General features: G+C 34.6%; 2 protein-coding genes and 1 long non-coding RNA gene across 5 annotated transcripts in view; 2 read left to right on the forward strand and 1 right to left on the reverse strand.

Moving 5' to 3' along the window:
* Positions 1-7,834, forward strand: part of LOC100150834 (Y+L amino acid transporter 2) — a 34,429-nt gene extending 26,595 nt beyond the window's left edge. For all 3 annotated transcript variants that reach the window (XM_087240449.1, XM_087240451.1, XM_087240450.1), the window contains one exon: positions 7,086-7,834. In XM_087240449.1, the coding sequence (XP_087096575.1) occupies positions 7,086-7,180 (95 nt within the window). In that variant the 3' untranslated portion in view covers positions 7,181-7,834. The remainder of the gene's footprint in view (positions 1-7,085) is intronic.
* Positions 7,643-12,990, reverse strand: LOC147846198 (uncharacterized). The gene is made up of 2 exons (XR_015478240.1): positions 10,024-12,990; positions 7,643-8,935 (listed from the first exon to the last, which is right to left on the reverse strand). It is a non-coding gene; the product is annotated as an uncharacterized LOC147846198 (long non-coding RNA).
* A 2,404-nt stretch (positions 12,991-15,394) lies between these two features.
* Positions 15,395-23,743, forward strand: wu:fc46h12. Its single transcript, NM_001291347.1, is given in 5 exon segments — positions 15,395-15,515; positions 20,207-20,315; positions 21,672-21,788; positions 23,089-23,167; positions 23,276-23,743. Coding segments are annotated over 5 exon segments (495 nt in total). The 5' UTR covers positions 15,395-15,417; the 3' UTR covers positions 23,368-23,743.
* Positions 23,744-24,048: the final 305 nt, after the last annotated feature.

The following is a 24,048-nucleotide window of genomic DNA, read 5'->3' on the forward strand; positions in this document are numbered from 1 at the left end:
TGCAAATGAAACCTCTTTAATATTCTAAAAAGTACATCCTGAATCACTGATATGTGTTGGCTTGCGCTGAGTCACAGAGGTGAACTATCTCCTGCTGCTTTCAGTGGTGTGGTAATAAATGTCATGTAAAAAGGCGTTCAGACTCACATTATTAGCACTTAAAACTGAATAAAGCACATGAGGTGTTTCTGAGATGATCACTGTTAGTTTATCCTGTTGCAAGAAATAGAAGCCGTTTCTAAAATATAAATTCCAGGTGTTGGTTTGGACAAAAACTTTTTTATTATAGAAAATATTCCTTCTATCACGTGCCATTGCTTTTATTTAGAAAATTGTGTAAATCAGCCTTTAGGTTTGATGGTTAGGCACACTTCTGCCGATTTCATCAATCTGGCAACCTGCTCTTGCGTATGCTTTGAATCAGGTGTGCAATACCTAGTTCAACCACTGAGTGTCAAACTTACATACTGCACCTTTAAATGGATCTTTAATAGTGCAAAAAATGATTTTCTTACTTGGATATTTTGTCTTGTTTCTAGTCCAAATGTCTAAAAATTCTTAAATAAAGAAGCATTTTCTAGACAAGTAAAACATATTGTCTTGTTTTAAGGCATAATATGTCAGAATGACGTGAGTTTTTCCTTAAAACAAGCTAAATAATGTGCCAATGGTGTAAGCAAAATTGTTATTTTGTCAAAAGGAAAAATACTATAATTTTGCTTGTTTTAAGGATAAACTCACTTCATTTTGATGTATTACTTCTTAAAATAAGAGATAATCATGTTACATAGTAAATTGAGTTGATCAAACTAAACTTGGCTAGACTGATCAATTTAAATCGATTGTAATAGTGCACAAAATGCTTTTCTTAGAGATTTTTTCTTGTTTCTACTCCAAATATCTTCAAGTTCTTAAATTAAGAAGCATTTTCTAGACAAGTAAAACATGTTGGCTTGTTTTATGAAGTAATATGTCAAAATTAAGTGACTTTTTCTTAACACAAGCTAAATAAGGTGCCAATGGGGCAAGCTTTTTTTTTTTTTTGTCAAAAGGAAAAATACAATTGTTTTGCTTGTTTTAAGGATAAACTGACTCCAGTTTGATGTATTACTTCCTGAAACAAGGGATAATCATGTTATATATTAAATTGAGTGGAGCCAACTAAACTTGGATAGGCTGATCAAGTTAAACAAAACTTTAATAGTAAAAAAAAAAATTCTTAGAGATTTTGTCTTGTTTCTAGTCCAGAAATCTAAATATTCTTAAATCAAAATGCGATTTTTTAGCAAAAAGTAAAAATCTTTGTCTTGTTTTTCCTTAAAATATGCAAAATAATCTGCCAATGGGGTCAGCAAAACAATCCTGCATCAAAAGGAAAAACAAGATTATTTTGATATATTACTTCTTAAGATAAGGGATAATCATATTAGATATTGAATTGAGTGGATTGAACTAAACTTGAAATGGCTGATCAAGTTCAACGGATCTTTATTAATGCAAAAAAAGTTTTTTTTTTTTTTAATTGGAGATTTTGCCTTGTTTCGAGTCCAAATATCTAAAAAACTCTTAAATCAAGAAGCATTCTCAAGACAAGCAAAGCATATTGTCTTGTTTTAAGAAATAATGTGACAAAAACAGTTAAAAGCAAAACAGTTAAATGGTCACAAAAATAATCTATACTAAACCTCTAAATAAAAACATAAATAAAAGGACCTTTGCCATATAAAATGGTAATATTTCACTGAAATGTTTATTTTCACTCACTTTCCTTCAGCTTATTCATTATTTTTCAGTGTTTTAATTTATTTAAATGTTATTCTATTTTGTCATTTTATTTTATGCCATTTTACATAGTTACATTTTATAGTGTTTTTTGGCCTCAGGTATTTAATAATGATTTAACGATTTTTATTGGCGAGGCAGTGGCGCAGTAGGTAGTGCTGCCGCCTCACAGCAAGAAGGTCGCTGGGTCAAACCTCGGCTCAGTTGGCGTTTCTGTGTGGAGTTTGCATGTTCTCCCTGCATTCGCGTGGGTTTCCTCCGGGTGCTCCGGTTTCCCCCACAGTCCAAAGACATGCAGTACAGGTGAATTGGGTAGGCTAAATTGTCCGTAGTGTAAGAGTGTATGTGTGAATGTGTGTGGAAGTTTCCCCAGAGATGGGTTGCGGCTGGAAGGGCATCCGCTGCGTAAAGACTCGCTGGATAAGTTGGTGGTTCATTCCACTGTGGCAACCCTGGAGTAATAAAGGGACTAAGCCGACAAGGAAATGAATGATTTTTATTTTAATTATAAGAGCTGAAATGTATTAAACTATGCTTAAACCGATCTAACCATAGATTTGGCTATTTTAGTAGCAGCATCTTAATAACATGTCCATGGAATATGAATTTATATTGAACCGTTTAATGCCTTTTAAATGATGACAACGCTCATTATATGAATTTCTGACACATGCCACAGTGAAAATGCAGTGTCATGTCCACAACCCATGTATAGTCATGTGGTCAAAGCATTTCACCTCCACAAATGTGATTATCATCCATGGAAGTTCACAGTTCTGCCTAATTTAGACACACAGTTTAAGTTGAAATGATTAACCCTCTTGTGAATTTTCTTTTAGAAATGTTTCCCAAATTATTTTTAACAAAGCAAGGAAATTTTTACAGTTTTCTTATATAATTTTTTCTTCTGGAGAAAGTCTTGTTCGTTTTATTTCAGCTAGAATAAAAGAAGAAAAATTTTTAAAGACCATTTTAAGGTCAATATTATTAGCCACCTTAAGCTATATTTTTTGGATAGTCTACAGAAAAAAAACATCATTCAATAACTTTCCTAATTACCCTAACCTGCCTGATTAACCTAATTAACCTAGTTAAGCCTTTAAATCTCACTTTAAGCTGTATAGAAGTGTCTTAAAAATATCAGGTAAAATATGATGTACTGTCATCATTGCAAATATAAAATAAATCAGTTATTAGAGATGAGTTATTAAAACTATCGTGTTAAAAAAATGTGTTTCTTTCCATTAAACAGAAATTGGGAAACAAAATATACAGAAGGGCTAATAATTCTGACTTCAACCGTATATACATTTCTATGAATTGAATGGAAGCCAAGAAGACTCAGATATGTTTTACCAGAGACAAAGTTATGTAAATGTTAGTCACAACCAGATCTATGACAAGAAGTTCTGGCCTGGAGGAGGGAAGTGGGCTGTGTGACTGAAATGCTGTCTCATGTTTACGCTAGAGCTGCACATCTAGTCTCTTCTTACTTCAGTCCTGAACCGCTCACACCGTACAAAACACCTTTTCTCAGTCAGAATGTACAGTATGTATATCTATGAGTTCCAGTAAAAAGACATGCAGCGACCAGCAGGGAGAGTTTGGCATGGGAGACTAGAGTCCTTGTCTTTTGTTTTTTAAAACTTTGTTGTTACATTTTAAGCTTTATGTGTTCGCTCTTATCTTTTTAATTGTTTATGGGATAGTATTTTAAATATATTCATGTGCAATTTATGTTGTATGTCTTTGGGCTCAATTTTGACAGTCCATGCGCAAAACGCAAGGTACAAACACTTTCAGGGCGTGTGAGAATGCATTTTTACTAATATAAGGATGCTTTGCGCCGTGGCGCATGATCTAAAAGGGTTGAGTTTATTTTCTTAATGAGTTATAGGTGTGTTTTGAGAATAAACCAATTAGAGTCTCATCTCTCATTCCCTTTAAGAGCCAGTTGCGTCGCGCCATAAGCGCATTTGTTATTTACATGACTTAAAGTAAGTGTAAGTGGAAAAATTAAGCATTTCACAAGCAAGAAAACAGTTAAACAACGCAAGAATGAGAGATAAGGCCTCTCAACAGTTAAACAGAGCATCTACCGCGCGACAATGAGAAATAAATGATCTACTTTCACTTTCGCTCTTTACTCACAGAAATCAATTAGCCTATGAATAATTAATTTTGTTTGTTAAGCCCAAATATTTGTTTCAAAACTATTTCTAAATTCAGTTTTAATTTCCAGCAAATGAATAAATGAACAACAATAACGAAATGTGTTCAAAAACCTGAGTTATATCCTAAAACATGCTGTGCTTCATATGGTCTAAAACCTGCAGGTGGGCAAATCTAAGCTTGTTTTTAATAAAACAAATATAAATATGGAGATAATAAATAATACTGCTAATAATAATAACATTAAACAAAAGCAAAATGTTATGAATGAACTAAAAAAAAGCCTCCCGAGATGAAGAAGACATAAAAGCAGTGATTTTTCATATTTATGTAGGCTAGAAAATAATATGTTTTGTAATATTTTAATAATTTATATCTATATCCCATATCTATTCGTATTATATCCTATATATATATCCTTGATATAAAAATTTTTTCATATGTAAAGATATTTGCGTATTGCTCTACATATTGTGTGTATTAAGCAGTGCGTAAGCGAGGTGCAACTCTGCGCTGGACTTTAGACCGGGTTTGTTTTGGTCTATTGAAAAATCTATTGTAGTTTCTCAAAATAGCAACACGCCTCAGAATGCCTTCCTTTTTAGACCAGAACGCTGGGCGCACATATGAGCGCAAATGTATTGGCTATTTAAACAGGGTGGCGCAACGCCTCAAAATGACTCTTGCGCCAAGCTGAAACTAGCAAATAAACTATTGCGTCGCGCCTTGCGCCACATTGTGCTGGGTGTATGATAGGGCCCTTCATGTCCATTTGTTGTGGTCACTATGTGAGGTTTTTTGTGTGTGTGGCACTTTTATGAAATGAGCACTCTAGACTGCAATCCAAATCTACCTTTAAATAAAGTAACTTAAAATTCTGTCAACATTTACTCACCCTTTATTGGTTTCCAACCGTTAAAAGTGTCTTTCTCCTGTTGAACTGAATAGAAGATATTTTGAAGAAAGCTGAAAAACCATCAACTTCCATAGTATTTGTTTTCCCCTATAATCTGACTCAATGCTTTTCAGCTTTCTTCAAAATATCTTCTTTTATGTTCAAAAGAGCAGTGGTGTAGTCCTTGCTATACGCACATATATCCATATGCTTACTTTTTTCCATGAGCTGTTTGGGTATTACCACTTCTGAGGATCGATAATTGCGTATACCCTTGGTATACTCACTTGTTTTGCTGACTAAGCTTCCCTAATTTACGTGTATTCAAGTCCTCTTTAAATGTATACCAAATGTTTTTTTTAACTTGCATCTTAATTTGTTGCAATTGGTGCAATTTTGTTTAAATTGTGCCCTTCCCCGCCCCTGACGACCAAACAGCATGGGCTCTTTAGCCCTCCTATATTTCTTATCAGCCCCCTTATGAGTTTTGCGAATTAGCTCATGAACTGTACACTACTAAATGACCGCCTCATGGTCCCCATTAAATTTGATATGAAAACGGCAGCAGACTTCCACCGCTCCGTTTTCAGCTTGTTTTCCATTTAATCAGCAAACCACAGCTATGTATATACATAAACACCACATTTTTCTTTGTTTACCCCAAAATCTGATCCTGATCCGCCCTAAAATTAAAATCCTAAAATCGCCCCTGTAAACAGTATTTCCGATACAGGGATTGACACTTTAACACTAAAAACGATGAGGCAAAGATTACTCATAAATTGCAAACCAATATATTTAAAAGGGTAACTACTAGTATATAATAGCGACAACAGAAGACACACTCCTAATAGCTTGGTTTAAAACAAGCATGCACGAATGTGACAATCAAAAATAATGGCTTAATGATGTTTAAAGGAACCTATTAATTGTAAAGTAATAAGCCAGTTAAGAAAGGAAAATAAGTTAAAAAGCTGTTGTTTCGTGTATGCACAGGCCCTATTGAGTTAATCTAATTAAAAGTGAACTAAATTGTTGTTACTATCTTTTCAATATTAAAATGATTCAATAAGCTACATACTGTATACATACAGCCAATCTCAGAGTCTGCTGGGGGGCACTATTAGCTAAACTTAAATCGTTTTTCCTTTTTAATAGATAGTTTTACTAAAATATGAAAATTGTCATTATTATCATCATTGTCAAAAAAATAAAATAAATATATATAAAATATATATATTTGACGTAATTTTATATTTCTTTGATGCATTAGCTATATATATATATATATATATATATATATATATATATATATATATATATATATATATATCTTTATATATATATATATATATATATATATATATATATATATATATATATATATATATATGTATATATATATATATATATATATATATATATATAGCTAATGCATCAAAGAAACATTAACTTTCGTCATTTCTTTGGCTACTTTCATTTCAAATTTGGGTGGTGTGTAATAGTACATCACTTTTTTTTTAGGACTACACCACTGCAACAGCGTAAATATATTCAGTTCAATTCATCTTTATGTCTATGTCGCTTTTATAATGTAGATTGTGTCAAAGCAGCTTAACATAGAAATTCTAGTAAATTGAAACTTTGTCAGTTCAGTTTTCAGAGTCGAAGTTCAGTTTAGTTCAGCTCAGTGTGGTTTACTTTTCACAGTGGCAGCCAACCCCACCCCCACAAATCGTACTAAATTTTACAAATTAGATCGTACAAATTCCTACGAATTAGCCACAAAATCAAAAAGTTATGAATTACTGTGAGAATGCGTCGGTGGGCCTCAAAATCACTGGGATTTGGATCCTATTTTAGTGTCAGGAAATGTAAAAAAGAGACTTGTTGGGTTAATATCACTCCAATAAGACTGTGGACAAACTATTCATCCAAACAGCTTACAGATGTTGATTTTCATCATAGGTGCCCTTTAAGTAAAGCTTTTTTGCAGTGTAGTGAGTAAATGTTTATTTTTGTGTGAACTATCCCTTTAAATTAAAATCAAATAAGATATTTTTAGATGAATAATTCACAAATAAAAAATAAAATGCCAATAGGGCAGGAAGATCTTTTATTTTATGTTGTATTTTATTATGTGTCTACTTATTTATCATTTTTATTTTTGATCTTTTTATTTTTTGCTCTTCTTTTCTTCAATCTCTCTCTCTCTCTCTCTCTCTCTCTCTGTCAGATTCTGTCACCAAATACACTCAGATCATGTGTTACTGCTGTTTAACTGACTTGGATGTGGAGTCAGAGAAGTTGGCAGAGCCGAAGACTCAATAACTGTTTACATGCCTGGAGCATGGACTCCATCTCTGCTACACAAACAAGAAAAAAGAGAGAAAGTATCTGCAAAAAGCAAAATACCTCATGGATTTCTAAAACGTCCAGCAAATATCTCATAGAGATCTCAGAGATGACTGTTTTTGCTCAGTAAATAATGCGTGTGATTTATTATACTGGAGTGCTTCACGACTGATTTGCTGTTTTTGATCATTTTAAGGATCACTAATTGCACTGTGAACCAAAATGAATCATGTCCACCGTTCTGTCACGGTCTAAACGAAGAGCTCTTTGTGTGACTCTGACCGAAGAGGATTGAGCCTAAATATACTTGGAGTCATTGGAACTGCTTTTCAGTTTGATTCCTGGAAGAAGAAGAAAAAAACTTGGCCAGAGAGCTGGAATTTAACGCCAGACTGGACATCTCATCCAACTACTCTAATGTAGACTCTTGGGACTATCTTGTTAGTTTTTCTAAAGCAATCAATGTCAATCAATAAAAAAGAACTGAACAAAGTTCGTTATTGAATTGTGAAACTCAAAGATAAGTCATTTTGATTCTGTCATTTTGATTTGACTCTTCATTTTTCAGTTAAGATTAGGTCAAACAATGAATAAAAAATGCACAGAAATGCAGATCAAACTAGACAAAAACTCCAGTATTTGAGTCATTCTTCCATCTTTCTCTAAATCTTTCTTTCATGACTTACAGTTTTTCTCAGTCGCTTTGGTGCATTTCTCACAACACTAGAGCATTTCTGCACAACAGTTAATGCATTTCTCAAAACAATTAGTACAAACTGCAAAACATAGCCGACAACCTGCAAAAGCGCGTCACATGCTCAAAATGTATAGTTCATTCCTCAAAAGCAAGTATTGATGTCAATAAAAGTGTCAGTATCATCAAAATGAAAAGTCCTGACACCATTGTTTATGAACAAAATAGTCAAATGGCTTAGTCATGTTTTCATTATGAGTTTACTCTTTACATTATTTCAATGCAAAAAAGTCAGATGTTGGTGACACTTCCTGAAAAAGCCCAAGACAGCACTATATACTATTTGCACAGCCATTTGAAAACTACAGTAAAGTTAGACATCACTGCATTTAGAGAGATATCTGAGTACAAGACACTGAATATGTATGTTTCACATTTTTACTCTGCATTTGCTCTTTACAATCCTAATTTATTCACAGCATTGTGCAAAAGAATAAACACACCCTTATTTACAACAAACAGAAACTTCCTTTGAGTAGAGCTGTGCACAACTGTACACAATATTGCAGTACATATCGGAACTGAACATGCAACATACACAGGTCTGTAAATCATTCATCAAATTGTTCAATTTTAAAGACATTTTCAGGAAAATAAAGTTTTAAGGTTTCTTTTTTTATAAAGTTTGCTTGACAGATTTTGACAGCTCGTTCAACATTTCTGTATGTAATGACTCAAGTAATTAATTGAGGACTGTTAGTTTTATATGGTATGACTATTCAGCATTTATTAGTTTAGTTCATGACATAAGCAAATGATAATGTTATAAACAGCAGAGAGTTGTATGAAAACAATTGATGCATGTCCGAAAGCATTTGCAATTTGCTGAAAGGAATGAGAAACTGCTACTAGGATATGCACAAATGACTAATTGTTTTGAGAAATGCATGACCTGTTGTGCAAATATAAATAGTGTTGTGAGAAATGCACCAAAGCCACTGAGAAAAACTGTAAACAAATAGACCCCAAAGATCCAACTAGAACCTGGGGTCCGTTCTTCGTACCTCGCTTAAATGATCTAAGATTATTTGGCAGATCCCGGATCTTTTAATCTTGATAACTGATCTCTCGCTAATTTGGTTCTTCAAACGTGTTCGCGAATCAGATTAGAATGTCTGGATAAACTGATCTGAGATCGCTGCGTGTGTTGTGAAGGATAGATCTATCGATCCTCGAAATCATGATCAGCAATGCAACGATTGGCTGACGGCACAGCAGCGTAATGACATCATCTGATTAATATTCAATTATCCATGTGAGCAAAATTACATCAAATTAGCAGTAAACGGCTTGTTAAATATGACACGCAATAACCTTCCACATTTGTTGTGAACTGCAGGCTTTCCACGTTCATGTGTCAAGAAGAGTATTCATCATGTATTTCAATGCAAATCAATGTATTTAGTTCCACATTTAGAAAATATTGTCTTTATTATAGTAGCCGTTTTTTAATCGGTGTAAAGAATAACTGGTTGTTTACAAAAGCATTTTCATATTGGTAAAGGCGTCTGCAACTTTTGTGAAGCATCAAATCACTGGCATATTAACTATCAAAACATGTTTATGACTGCATAAATGTATTATTGCTTTAGAAAAAAACAGTCACATATTGTGCATTTCTATTATACACAATTTGTACTAAAGCGATCTAAAAAGTTCATATCAATAAGTTTTCTCTTTGCACCACCAGGTGGCAGTCTTTGTACTTTCATTTCGAGGGTGCAGATTGCATACGTTTTATTAATATGTATAACTTTATTTTATTAATGACTATAATTTTATATATATGGTTTTAAAAAATTACCATTTTCCCAAGTGTATAACTACTACTGTAATAAAATATCAGAATTCGGAACGTACTTTCTGTATTATCTTTGCTTGAACTAAGCCGATCTAATCCTGTTTATATGACTTGAACCTGCTCCCGATCAGGTTTGACCTAGCAGAACTGTTGCTATGACAACAACTCTCGGATTAGCTTTGAAGAACGAAACGATCCTGGATCGTGTCAAATCGTCAATATCCAAATCCAGCTAACTGAGAAATCCACGTACGAAGAACGGACCCCTGTATTTTCTGTTTGTATTTTAATGACGATTTTAAAATACAGATATATATTAAGTAATGTCTTTATTCCCTCACTAAAATAACAAATGTTACTGGGGGCCTAAAACTTTTGCACAGTACTGTACACACAAATTACCTTATTACAGTTTTTCTCAGTCGCTTTGGTGCATTTCTCACAACACTGTTTACATTTGCACAACAGGTCATGCATTTCTCAAAACAATTAGTCATTTGTGCTCATCATAGTAGCAGTTTCTCATTCCTTCCAACACATTGCAAATGCTTTTGGACATTCATCAACTGCTCTCATACAACTCTCTGCTATTTATAACATTATCATTTGCTTATGTCAGTCAAAATTAACTAAACTTGAATGCTGAATAGTCATTCCATATAAAACTAACAGTCCTCATTTCTTTACTTGAGTCATTACATACAAAAATGTTGAACAAGCTGTCAAAATCTGTCAAGCAAACTTTATAAAAAAAATTGTAAATCTTTATTTTCCTAAAATTGTCTTAAAAATTTAACAGTTTCATGAATGATTTACAGACTTATGTATGCTGTAGGTTCAGTTCCAGTATGTTCTGCAATATTGTTTGCAGTTGTGCACAGTTCAACCCAAAGGAAGTTTCTGTCTGTTGTAAATAAGGGTGTATTTATTCTTTTGCACAATGCTGTGAATAAATTAGGATTGTAAAGAGCATGTGCAGTAAAAATGTGAAACATACATATTCAGTGTCTTGTACTCAGATACCTCACTAAATGCAGTGATGTCTGAATTTACTGTAGTTTTCAAATGGCTGTGCAAATAGTATATAGTGCTGTCTTAAGCATTTTCAGGAAGTGTCACCAACATCTGACTTTTTGCATTGAAAAAATGTCCAGAGTAAACTCATAATGAAAACATGACAAAGCCATTTGACTATCTTGTTCATAAACAATGGTGTCAGGACTTTTCATTTTGATGATACTGACACTTTAATTGACATGAATACTTGTTTTTGAGGAATGAACTATCCATTTTGAACATGTGACGCGCTTTTGCAGGTTATCAGCTAGGTTTTGCAGTTTGCACTAATTGTTTTGCAGTTTACATTAACTGTTGTGCAAATGTAAATAGTGTTGTGAGAAACGCACCAAAGCGTCTGAGAAAAACTGTAAGAGTTCAATAGTTTGTTCTCTATTATAGAAAAGTGTTATACACATTTTTGTTCTCGATAACTTTTGAATGCGGCAATGTTGTGGCGCAGTAGGTAGTGCTGTCGCCTCACAGTAAGAAGGTCGCTGGTTTGAGCCTCAGCTGGATCAGTTGGCCTTTCTGTGTGGAGTTTGCATGTTCTCCCCATGTTCGTGTGGGTTTCCTCTGTGCGCTCCGGTTTCCCCCTACAGTCTAAAGACATGCAGTACAGGTGAATTGTGTAGGCTAAATCATCCGCAGTGTATGAGTGTGTATGGATGTTTCCCAGAGATGGGTTGCAGCTGGAAGCTGCATAAAGCATATGCTAGATAAGTTGGCGGTTTATTCTGCTGTGTCGACCCCAGATTAATAGGGATTAAGGGACTAAGCCAAAAAGAAAATGATTGAATGAATGAACTTTTGACTGCGAAGTACATACTGAAGTATAAATTTGTATTTGGTTTTTAATTTATCTGCCCATAGTGATTTGTTTGTTCGTAATGAGGTTGTGGTCTGTTGTCTGTTGTTGAAATAAAGTTTTATATATTGAAATAAAAGCAGATCTAATCACTGTAACTGATTTATAGAGCTGAACTTCTGACTTTAATCTGTAATGGAAAGTACTGTAAGTCAAACTGAGACCCACGCATGCACACATGCGTCCTCCTGCTGCCCTGTGACTTGTGAAGTTTCAACATATTGTGGTTAAAATGAACTCCTCACCTCAGGATCCTTCCTGTTTTCCTAATAATTGTTGCATTTGTTTTTCACAGATGTGTTTATGTATGAAATACTGTAAGTGCCTCTCAATGACACATCAGACTGTAAAAAATATTAGTTTAGACAATTTAAAGTGAGAAAACCTGTTGCTTTTGAAATAATTAGTTGACTTCACTTAAAAAAGTGAGTAAACCTGTTGCCTTTCATTTTTTTTAATCTAAAGTATTTATGTGCATATGTAAAGTTAAAGGCGCAGTAGGTGAGTGTCAGATAAAATGTAGATTTGTACATCTGCAGTCATTCACATGCACACGAGAGAGAGAGAGAGAGAGAGAGAGACAGAGAGAGAGAGAGAGAGAGAGAGATCAGTAAAAACAAATGCTGAATCAAAACTTGTTTAAATCCTGACTCAATATTGGAGTTACTTTTGAACGCTGGAGGAAGGACGACACAATGGCAGAAGTATTTCTTTTAGACAAGTAATGTTGTGTTTTAAAACTGTTTTAGTTAAGTAAAGCTTATATAGATTGTGCTGTGACATGAGAGAGAGATCAGTAAAAACAAAAGCTGAATCATTCATTCATTTTCTTGTCGGCTTAGTCCCTTTATTATTCTGGGTCGCCACAGCGGAATGAACCGCCAACTTATCCATGCCCTTCCAGCCGCAAACCATCTCTGGGAATCATCCACACACACACACACTACGGACAATTTAGCCTACCCAATTCACCTATACCGCATGTCTTTGGACTGTGGGGGAAACCGGAGTACCCGGAGGAAACCCACGCGAACGCAGGGAGAACATGCCAACTACACACAGAAACGCTAACTGAGCCGAGGATCGAACCAGCAACCCAGCAACCTTCTTGCTGTGAGGCGAACGTGCTACCCACTGCGCCACTGCGACTACCCACTGCACCACTGCGTTATGAATGGGTTATATGCATGGAAATGTTGTTGGTTGATGAGACTATTTTCAATTTCATAAGGACATTTTATAGCATCAATAATGTAGATTTTTATTTAGTTTAACAACAAAACATCAGTAAATAGTGCTGTTCCACCTAGCCAGCTTTACTGCGGTGACGTTAGTTTTATATTCACATTGGTTCATTCCCTGTATTGTTCACTGCTCCTCTGAATATTCGCTCTGAAATAGCATGTAAGTATGGTTTAGTAATATGTGTAATTCCTGCACGCCGCAGGCCAACCACTAAGCATACAGTAGTCACTTCAGGACAAAGTGCTAGATATAATACAGTGTTTTGTTCAGAATTGTAGCATTATACTATAACGTTTTTTAACTGTCGAATTACATGACCTAGTGGGTCTCTGTCAACTTTAAGGTGCGTGTTCGTGATTTCAGGAGGCGTGGTTTTACACTGCAGGGGAAGGGCTGTGTTTCAAAAATATTATGCTAACCAGTTAGCATTTTGGCAGATCACCTACTTTCCCTTTTAGTCTGCTTAACAGTTCCAGGTTACAATGGGTTTACACGATATTTATAGGGGCGACACAGTGGCACAGTAGGTAGTGTTCACCTTACAGTATGAAGTTCGCTGGTTCGAGCCTTGGCTGGCTCAGTTGCCGTTTCTGTGTGGAGTTTGCATGTTCTTCCTGCGTTCGTGTGGGTTTCCTCCGGGTGCTCCGGTTTCCCCCACAGTTCAAAGACATGTGGTACAGGTGAACTGGGTAGACTAAATTGTGTATGAGTGTGAACGAATCACCGACCTTCTTGCGTCACTGTTTCGCCCCTATATATATATATATATATATATATATGGTCAAATTGTTGCTTTCAAGGCAATGGGTTTACTCATCTTTTAAAGTAAAGTATGGGTTAATTAGCGGTTTGTAAGCATTTAGGATGCTTACAATCAAGGTTTCAGAAAAAAATGGGAGCATTGGCATTCATGAGGAAATGCCATACAATGGGGTACAAAGTTTTTTATTGTTTTAGAGATAAGTTATATTGATTACATATTATATATATTATTTACATAATGCTTTCAGCGTACTATAACAGCTTGTAACCCAGTGATAAGCACAGTTATTCGGCAAAATTAACGTTAAAGTGAACGGCGTTCTTCTGACAAGCTGTGAACTTACATTTTTACATTTCATTCTAAGAGTTGCTGAAGTTTGCCCTGCATCATCAAAAAGTGATGATTCACATTCATCAAGTAATTGCTTCGTACTGTTTTTTTTTTTCTTCTCACATTCTTCAGGTGATTAATGACACAAACGTTTCGGCACAATGTCTTTCTCAGTGTGCACACTGAGGAAGGCATTTTGCCAAAACAATTGTGATGTCAATTGGTTGATTACAGGTTGGTTGGTTTGTTGGTTAGTTGGAAACAGGTTGGTTGGATGGTTGGTTGGTTGGTTGGTTGGTTGGTTGGTTGGTTGGTTGGTTGACTGCAGGTTGGTTGGTTGGTTACAGGTTGGTTGGCTGGTTGCATGTTGTTTGGTTTATTGTTAGTTGGCTGCATGTTGATTGGTTACAGGTGGGTTGGTTACATGTTGGTTTTTGGTTGGTTACAGGTTGGTTGCTTGTTGATTGGTTACAGGTTGGCTGATTGGATGCAGATTGGTTGGTTAAAGGTTGGTTGGTTGGTTGCCTGTTGGTTGGTTAACGGTTGGTTGGAAATAAATTGGTTGGTTAGTTACTGGTGGGTTGGTTACAGGTTGATTGGGTGGTTGGTTACAGGTTGGTTGGTTACAGAAGGAGCCTGGCCCACCAAATCTAAAGCCCACCCTGACCCCACATCAGATAACAACCATTTTTTAGCGATGTGAATTCACTTTTTTTACGGCTGTATTTTTGCGTATTTGTATTTAGACATTTATTTATATTGCTGTTAGTTGTATTTTTAATGTTATATTATTTATATTATTATGATTTTTTGTGTGTTTCTATGTTAAATTTTGTTTCTGATGCTAGAATTTATAAATGCACTATGTTTGATTCAGAAAGAGGAAGGAAATGTGAACTCATTTTATTTTCTGCTGATAGAATAGAACAATTGATTTCCTTCTGATTCTTTATATTTGATACTGTATTTCTCTGAATAATAAGGATTGATGAATAGAGTTAAACTACAGTCCAGATTTGATACAGAGTTGTCCTCTCAAATGTTGCTGAGTACATCCCACTGTTTATAACAGCTTTATTCACACACATGAAAAGCTGCTTGTGTTGCAGAGCATAAATAAAATGCATATCATTCCTCAGAAGTTACGCGTACTGAACAGATATAATGAAGACTCGAACAGAACCCAAATGTTAAAGAGTTACCACCAGATCAGCTGACACAGATTAACACATTTCTCCAGGCAGAAGAACACGCGTGTAAAGTCCCGGAGCTTGTGTTTCTGGAGCTCGCTAATCAATGCCGTGGCTCTACTTTCATCTAAACGCACATGATCAGATGCTGAGTATAAAACTGCAGCACATCTCTGAATGATCACTGACCACTGAAGACCTTCACCATGCAGACCAGAGCATTGCTGCTGACCTTCACCCTGATTCTGGGCATCGGTCTGATGGTGACCGCAGAGCCACTCCACGCTCAGTGCAGGGTCATCTGGTAAGGTCTCTTCAGGAGACACCTGTGTTGCTTTGTGTTTTGAATGTGTAGTGGAAATGATGTCAGCTCACGAATGGGCAAACTCTGTTCTGAAAGCTATAGACAAGTGTTTGATTAGGGTTGATACTAAACTCAACAGAGTTTGCCCAGTTTTGTCTCAGCTGCTGTCGGTATAGTCTAAAATGTTGGTTGTTGTCTCAACCCACCGTTGGGTTGGGGATTTGTTCATATTTAACCCAACATTGGGTTGAAACCACATTGAACTAATTCTTTACATAGGACACAGCCATTGGAATCTTTTTGGCTTGAGACTTCAGGTCTCATTCAATTTCATAAATTTTTTTAGACATTATAAACAGCTTGTTATGCTTCAGACTGATGTTTTCTTATTATATTATTCTGCTTTTTATGAATAGTCATGAATACACTGTTTGTACCAATTAAGTGTACAAAAGAAACAATTGCATTGCAGAATAAGGTCAATCACAGGGTTTTAGACAGTATGTGTGCGCTGATTGAAGTTAAACTGAAACATCAAATTGAAGTCGACCGTTTCTTGGTGGATACATGGTAACCCAATGATGTCACCATCAAAAACATCGAATCGATTTGATGTCGATTGACTACATTGATTTCAAAACGATATTAAATTGACATCTAATGATGGCATCAAAAATCAATAAGAGGAGTCTTGTAATCGTTTTTAGATGTCAATTTGTTGTCGTTTGACATCAATGTAGTTTATATGCAGTGTTGGAAATACAAACTCCAGCGCAAATTTGTAAAATTTTAGATTACTTATTAAAAATAAGCTGTAATAACACCATTCTTAAGTTTTTTGGGCGAAAACTTAATTGTCTTATGTTGAATCCACTTAAAATTGTAAAGACAAATAATTTAACTTACAGTAATTCCTAATCTTATTTTATTATTCCTAGTCATTTCTCCCATAGGCAACTGAAACGTATGTTCTAAACCATCGCAAAAAAAAAAATAATTTTAAATTGCATCGAAGAATAAGGTCAGTCACAGGGTTTTAGACAGTATGTTTGATTTGATGTCGATTGACTACGTTGATTTCAAAACGACATTAAATTGTCATCTAATGATGGCATCAAAAATCGATAACAGGAGTCTTGTAATCATTTTTTAGATGTGAATTTGATATCGTTTGTCATCAAGGTAGTTTATATGCAGTGTTGGGATACAAACTCCAGCGTACATTTCTAAACTTTTGGATTATTGTTTAAAATGAGCTGAAATAACTGAATTTTTTAGTTTTTTGGGGCGAAAACTTAATTGTGTTATGTTGAATCCACTTAAATTTGTATAAACGAATAATTTAACTTACAGTAATTCCTCATGTTGTCCCAACACAAATGGATTTCGTGGAGCCCTGCATTTATTTACAGTAAAACTTGTATGAACTTGTACATTTTGGTGGTCAAAAAAGCATCATTGTTTGGATTTCAAATAGACGTCTAGATTTGACACATTTTTAATGTGTTTTCTGATGTCCTTTTGACATTAAGGTGCTTGCTGGGAAGTTTTAACCTCTACTGGCTGATTATATGTTACAAAAAAGGCACAATAGGTCAATTTTAATCAATTGAGATTCATATATAACCTGAAAGCTAAATAAATAAGCTTGTTTTTATTATTTGAAAAACTAAAATCTTAGGATTCAAAAAATGTAAATATTGCATTAAAAAAGTTAAAGTTGTCCAGGTTAAGTTCTTAGCTATGATTATAACAACTTAGAAATTAAGTTTATTGTGGGGATTTATTAAATTTCTTCATCGTGGATGATCTTAATATTCTTATAATTACAATGTATTTTTGATCTTGCACGTATATATTTGTGGGCATAGAGTTTGATTAAAGTGTGGTTATAAGCAAAAATACAACCATTAAGAAATATAATATTGTCAGTCCTGTAACTTTACTCATAATATTGTTTTAATGCAGGGGTGGCCAACCCTGTTCCTGGAGAGCCACCTTCCTGCAGATTTCAGTTGCAACCCATATCAAACACACCTGCCTGTAATTATCACGTAGTGTTCAGGTCCTAACTAATTGGTTCAGGTGTGTTTGATATGCAGGAAGGTGGCTCTCCAGGAACAGGGTTGGCCACCCCTGTTATAATGGTTATATTGGTCATTTAACTTAAAGATAACAGAAATACACTGTAAAAATAACGCTGGGTTTCACACAATTCCTTCAAGTTGTCCCAACACAAATTGATTAAGTTAACTTAATTGTTTTTACAAATCCAAACATGCAATAATTGTGTCGTTTCAGCTTATTTTAAATAAATAGTTTGAACAAGCAGCAAAATTTTTATTTTGAGTTGAAGTACTAGTTTAGCCATCAACATTTTTAGTTGTTGGGAAAATTAAGCATTACAAAAAAACTTTACATTTACAAACTACAAAAATTGTTAACGATAAAATGTTGATATTGACTGGACTGGAATTCTGCTCTTTATATATGTTTATATGTGGTTATTAGATGTCATTGTGAATGTCAATGCAGTATAAAAACACAAATAGCAAAATCAATTAGTATGAAGAAGCACACTTTCATGCAAATCAGTGGTAGCAAAGCATAAAATACTATTTAATTACTTCAAAGTAATGTCTGTTGTTGGGAAAGTTTTGCAATTCTTCACCCTTTTATAAAAACAAATCATCAAACCTTATGATTGGAATGGCTGAAATACCATGACAAATCACAAACTTGTGACTCCCATCATGAGGCTTGGATTGCAAGCAATCACCATGCTAATTATTCACAGTGACTGACCTTCCACATTTGCTGGGAAATGTTTATTCTTTTAATATATTTCCCAACTGATGTTTAATAGAGCAGGGAAACCTTTACAGTATTTCCTATAATGTTTTTTCTTCAGGGGAAAGTCTTTTTTTTAGCTTGGCTGGGAAAAAAAGCCGTTTTTATTAAATTTTTTTTTTTATTAATTTTAAAGTTAATAGTATTAGCCCCCTTAAGAAATAATGATTTTAATTGTCTACAGAACTATTTAACCTGCCTAGTTAACATAATGACCTACATTGTAAAAAAAAAAGAAAAAAAAAGACTAAATTAGCAGTTTTCTGTACTTTGTGATTCATGTTTTTATTTGTTCCTGTATTTTTGAGTTGCATAATGGGACTTTGGTATTTCTTCCAACAACTTTTAATCTTGAAAAGTTGAAAACATTTTAACAGTTGACAATTTTGTGTCTAATATTGTCTATAGGTTGGTTTTGTTATGCTAAAAAAATTAATAAACTGCAAATACATTTAGTGTTATTTACAGCCTTATTTCTCTACATATTAGTTCCTATTTATATTATATCAAAATACTAAAATGTCAATAAAAGTCACTTTATTGAACTGTAGAGTTAAATTTTCAACATTAAAAATCAACAGAGCAGAGATCAAGCTCCCATAATGCAATTCACAACCATAAATAAACAGAAAAAACACTTATGATTCACAAAATACGGAAACTCATTTCACATGAGGGTCCAATACACACTCCAGTTGACAAATCCACGCACTGTGAGACATTGTATTGTATTTTTGCAGTAAGTTACTGGTAGCTCTGTTGCCAGCAAATTACTGCAACTTCCCTTTTACAGTAACCTACCTGTATATGTGTTTTACAGTAGCAGAGACCCTATTGCAATTTAATTTTACAGTAAAATAGCCTTACTGGAACTTCTTTTTATGGTAAAATGCAACCACATTTTAATATTTTACTGTATGATCATTTTACAGTACTTCTACTTTAATTTATTTACATTTTACACCACTATCACAAAACCTTTATTTTTAGTATTTAATAAATTTTAAACAAGTGCCATTTTTTTTTCATTAACCGTCTCATTTATGTCTTCAGCTACAGTAGCAGTACTCAAGTACTTTGATTCCAGTAGTATTTCACAATTTCTTTACATGCTGTTAGTTACTGTAAAAGTGTTAAAATGACGAACAATGCAGTGCATTTTACAGTAGTGAATTGTGAGGAATGCATGTGGTATTTTACTGGCCGTTTTTGCAGTAAATAACTGTAAAATTGTGAAAAGTCTGACAGTCTACTCAAGTGCTTTGATTCCAGTAGTATACCGCAATTTCCTAATATGCAGTAAGCTACTGTATAAGTTTTAAAATGACCCACAATGCAGTGCATATTACAGTAGTGAACTGTAGAGAATGCATGTGGTATTTTAAGGGCCTTTTTTGCAGTACATAATGGTAAAATTGCTGCAAAGTCTAACAGTGTACTTAAGTACTTTGATTCCAGTAGTATACCGCAAATTCCTAGTATGCAGTAAGTTACTGTATAAGTTTTAAAATGACTTAAAATGATAATGCATATTACAGTAGTGAACTGTAAAGATTGTATGTGGTATTTTACTGCCTGTTTTTGCAGTAAATAACTGTAAAATTGTGGCAAAGTCTGACAGTCTACTCAAGTACTTTGATTCCAGTAGTATACCGCAATTTCCTAATATGCAGTAAGCTACTGTATAAGTTTTAAAATGACCAACAATGCAGTGCATATTACAGTAGTGAACTGTAAAGATTGTATATGGTATTTAACTGGGCAGTTTTGCAGTTAATAACTGTAAAACTGTGGGAAAGTCTAACAGTGTGGCTGTAATTGCTATTCTTGCTTTCTGTCAGGCTCTTTGGGATTCCCTGTGAGGAGGTTTACATGAAATTGGTGAGCCAGATCAAGGCCTGGAAGGGCATGGGTAACTGCTTGACCGTCGGACAGAGATGCTTGTATGATGTAAGACTATCTACTACTTACAAAAGCTTGAATCAACACAAGAACACACATCCTACTGTTTAAAGTCTCCCTGAAATGAAAAATTTGCTAAGTTTATTTTGATAGCTCACGTTGTTACTTGTGACGTGAATCATAAATCCATGCAAGTTAATCCACTGAATTTGTTTGTTTGAAATGGCAGAGATTGACGTCAACCTCAGTGCTTCCATAACCTCAGCCACGCCCCTCTTATTGTCCATTTACTATGATAAAATAATGCGCAAAAGAAAGCCCCGCCCCTACTCAATGTTCAGTTTCAGTTGGTAGTACATTGACATACTGACATATACGTCTCAGCAACTTTCTGTTCATGCGGACTTTATATTATGTATTTAAGAATATCCATTCAGTTAACGTATAATAAACATTTTATTTGGAAGTTTAATTACATTTATTTTGATCAAACTTTATTATTTTAAGGTACAATTTATGTTGTTAATAAACCGTTAATTATGACTTTTAGCTCAATAAAGTACTAATTTGCTGCTTATTAATAGTTAGAGCATAGAGAAATAGAATAAGAGCATACATTATAAGTACTAATAAACTGTGACTACCCTAATAATAAGCAGGTTAAAAGCAGGAATTAGCAGTGGGAATTAGTAAATAAACTAAAGTGTTACCCGTTTTTTTAAATGCTGGTTTCTTAATGATAATGTTTAGAAAATTAATAAATGGAAAGTTCCCTTAAAGGCAAAGTTCACCCAAAAAATGATAATCCTGTCACTATTTACTCATCCTCCATCTTGTTCTAAACCTGTGTAAGTTTCTTTCTTATGCTGAACACAAAACAAGATATTTTGAAGAATGTTGGGGAAAAGCAGCAACTGACTACCATAGTATTTTTAGATCATATGGATGTCAATGGCTGCTTTTCCCCTAACATTTTTCAGAATATCTTGTTTTGTGTTCAACAGAGTAAAAAAGATTAATTAAAGTTTATAACCACTTGAGTATGCGTAAATAGAGAGGGAATGTTCTGTTTTGGGTAACAAAAAGTGAGAAAATATATTTTGAAAACAGAAATAACACTTCAGTATCTCTTAATAGGAGGATCAGCATCAAATCCAGTTCCTGGAGGGCCGCAACTCTGCACAGTTTAGCTTTAACCCTAATTAAAAACACCTGATCAAACTAATTGAGTCCTTCGGGCTTGTTTGAAACCTACAGGTTAGTGTGTTGAGGCAGGGTTGGAACTAAACTGTGCAGAGCTGCGGCCCTCCAGGATCTGGATTTGACACCTGTGAGCTAAATGTTCTAACATGTTGTCAGCTCTGAGTATTATATACAAATGTATTGTACTGTTGTGTTTTGCAGTTGGTTTCTGCCACACCGTTTCACATCGTAGCTAAACACACATCCAGACAGTGGACCAGCAAAGAGGACCTGAACTTTCACCTGGTGGCAACTGAGGAGTCTGTCTGCAGAGTGACGGTAAAATACTACACTGATAATATTCACTTTCATACTGTAATATTAACTATGTGTGTGGATTGTGGAGATCAGTGTTGGGTAACTTACAAAAAAAAGTAATTAATTACTAATTACATCATTAAAATTATTTAAAGGCGACCTATTATGCCCCGTTTTACAAGATGTCAAATAAGTTTCTGATGTCTCTAGAGTGCGCATGAGAAGTTTCAGCTCAAAAACTATTTTTATAACACAAATAATGTTTTTATAAACTATACTTTTTTAGGTCTTTGATCCAAAATGTGCCGTTTTGGTGACTGTCGCTTTAAATTCAAATGAGATTGTGCTCCCAACCCTCTTTTAAAAAGGGGTGGAGCTTTCAATGACCATGTGTCACCATAGTGGCAGACTTAAAAATTCTATTGGCAGAAGGCTGCTTCTCTCTCAGGGCTGTTTATGCTAATGAGGGAGAGATTATCATCAATGGGCGGGACTTTTTCCCCTCTGTTGACATGTACAAAGGGAGAATGTCAATCAAAGTGTTTCTGCAGACTTATTAATAAAGTGTGATGATAAAAAATATATAATTATTTAATTTTTACCATTAGGGCCTGGCTATATTTACACAAAACTGTGTTTAAACCCCTTATAAATGTGATTTTTGCATAATATGCCCCCTTTAAATAACTTCCCAAATTTTGTCTTAAAAGTAATTTAATTATTAAATAAGGAATTTAATACTTAATCTCTTGACTCAATACTTTAAAATACTAGAAATTAAATCTTAACACTTCAAATATGAGTCAAACTTGGCCTTTTAGCGTAAATAAAAATACTTAAGCATTTGCATAACAAAATCCAGTGCACAAAAGCAAGGTCCATAAAGGTATCGATGAGCATTTGGCATGGAGCAACTTGACTGGCCTGCACAGAGTCCTGATCTAAACCCGACTGAACACCTTTACGATGAATTAAAATAAAGTTGTTTTTTTCTTTTATCGGATAAAAAAGTTTGTCCTGCTTGGTTGTGCGCATATGTTTAAGCATATTTATAAAATGTATGCAAATCTTGGCACATTTTTTAATATGCATTTTAAATAGTCGCTAATGGAAGTGCCAAGGTGAGGATACATTTTGAAAATATGCATAAACATATGCACACAAACAAGTAGGACAAACTTTTTTATTGGTGAATGGTAAAACAAGTGGGTGGAAACATAGCTACTGTCATCTTTTTCTTTCCTCTATTGAAAATGTATGTATTACTCAAGGATATTTATACTTTTTGTCTTTGTTTCCACTATTCTACACACTTCTACAGGGATATGCTGTCTCTAAAGCATGGGCCAAACTGGAGGACAACGGCATCACCTACTGCACCCTCTTTAACCTCATGGACGGTGAGACTTTCACACTTGAAAAAACTCTGACAATATGAGAGCTCTTAAACATTCTTTCCCAGTCATGCAGAGAAATGACTAAGTCATCTTTTATGTGTGTATTTGCAGGCAGCGGACTGGTGGAAGCTGAGGGTTTTAGGCAATACACCAATGAATGGATTTGCCTGGATTACTCCACTGCCAACTGCACCGTCTACTGATGAGTTTTTGATGTGATTTATAGGTCAAGCTTTATTTTGATGGTCCGTTTGTTGAATTCAAGTTACATTACATCTTCATGCTGACTAATTCTTAATAGATTATAAGTAGACTGTTAGGCTGGGGTTATGGTTAGTGTAAGCTGACATGTACAGATATTAAGCAGACAGTCTACTAGTACTCAAATGGACCATCAACATAAGGTGTTACCGATTTATACACTGAAAACATCATGAAATGTGTAGCTTTTTTAGCATTTTCTGCAGTCGCTCATATAGTTACTGTGCTATTCATCATTACTAATGCCTAATCATTATGTGTAGTTTAAACTTGAGTGCATACTTGTATAAATAAACCTTAAAACATTAATGTGTTGAATTGCATCCTTTCTAAAATGCTGTTTTTGTTGCCATAGGGGTCTGCGAAATTCTTGGTTTACATTGTAACTAGAACCTAAAGTTCGCTGACGAACTTCGATGTTGGTTTAAGAAAGCCAACGTGACTGTGCTAAGACTGGGAATGGCAGTTAGCAGGAAACATTGTGGTTGCAGTAAAATGCTTATAGCATTGTTAGGTGGTTGTTAATCAGTTGCTAATGTAAACTGGGTTGCCAAATGGCAACCTTCATGTGCATGTTTAATCAAATCCTAATACTTAGTAGCAGGGCCGGAGTGGGACTGCTT

The sequence above is a fragment of the Danio rerio genome, chromosome 2, assembly GCF_052040795.2.
Source record: "Danio rerio strain M-AB ecotype USA chromosome 2, GRCz13ab, whole genome shotgun sequence".
NCBI classification, from domain to species: Eukaryota; Metazoa; Chordata; class Actinopteri; order Cypriniformes; family Danionidae; genus Danio; species Danio rerio.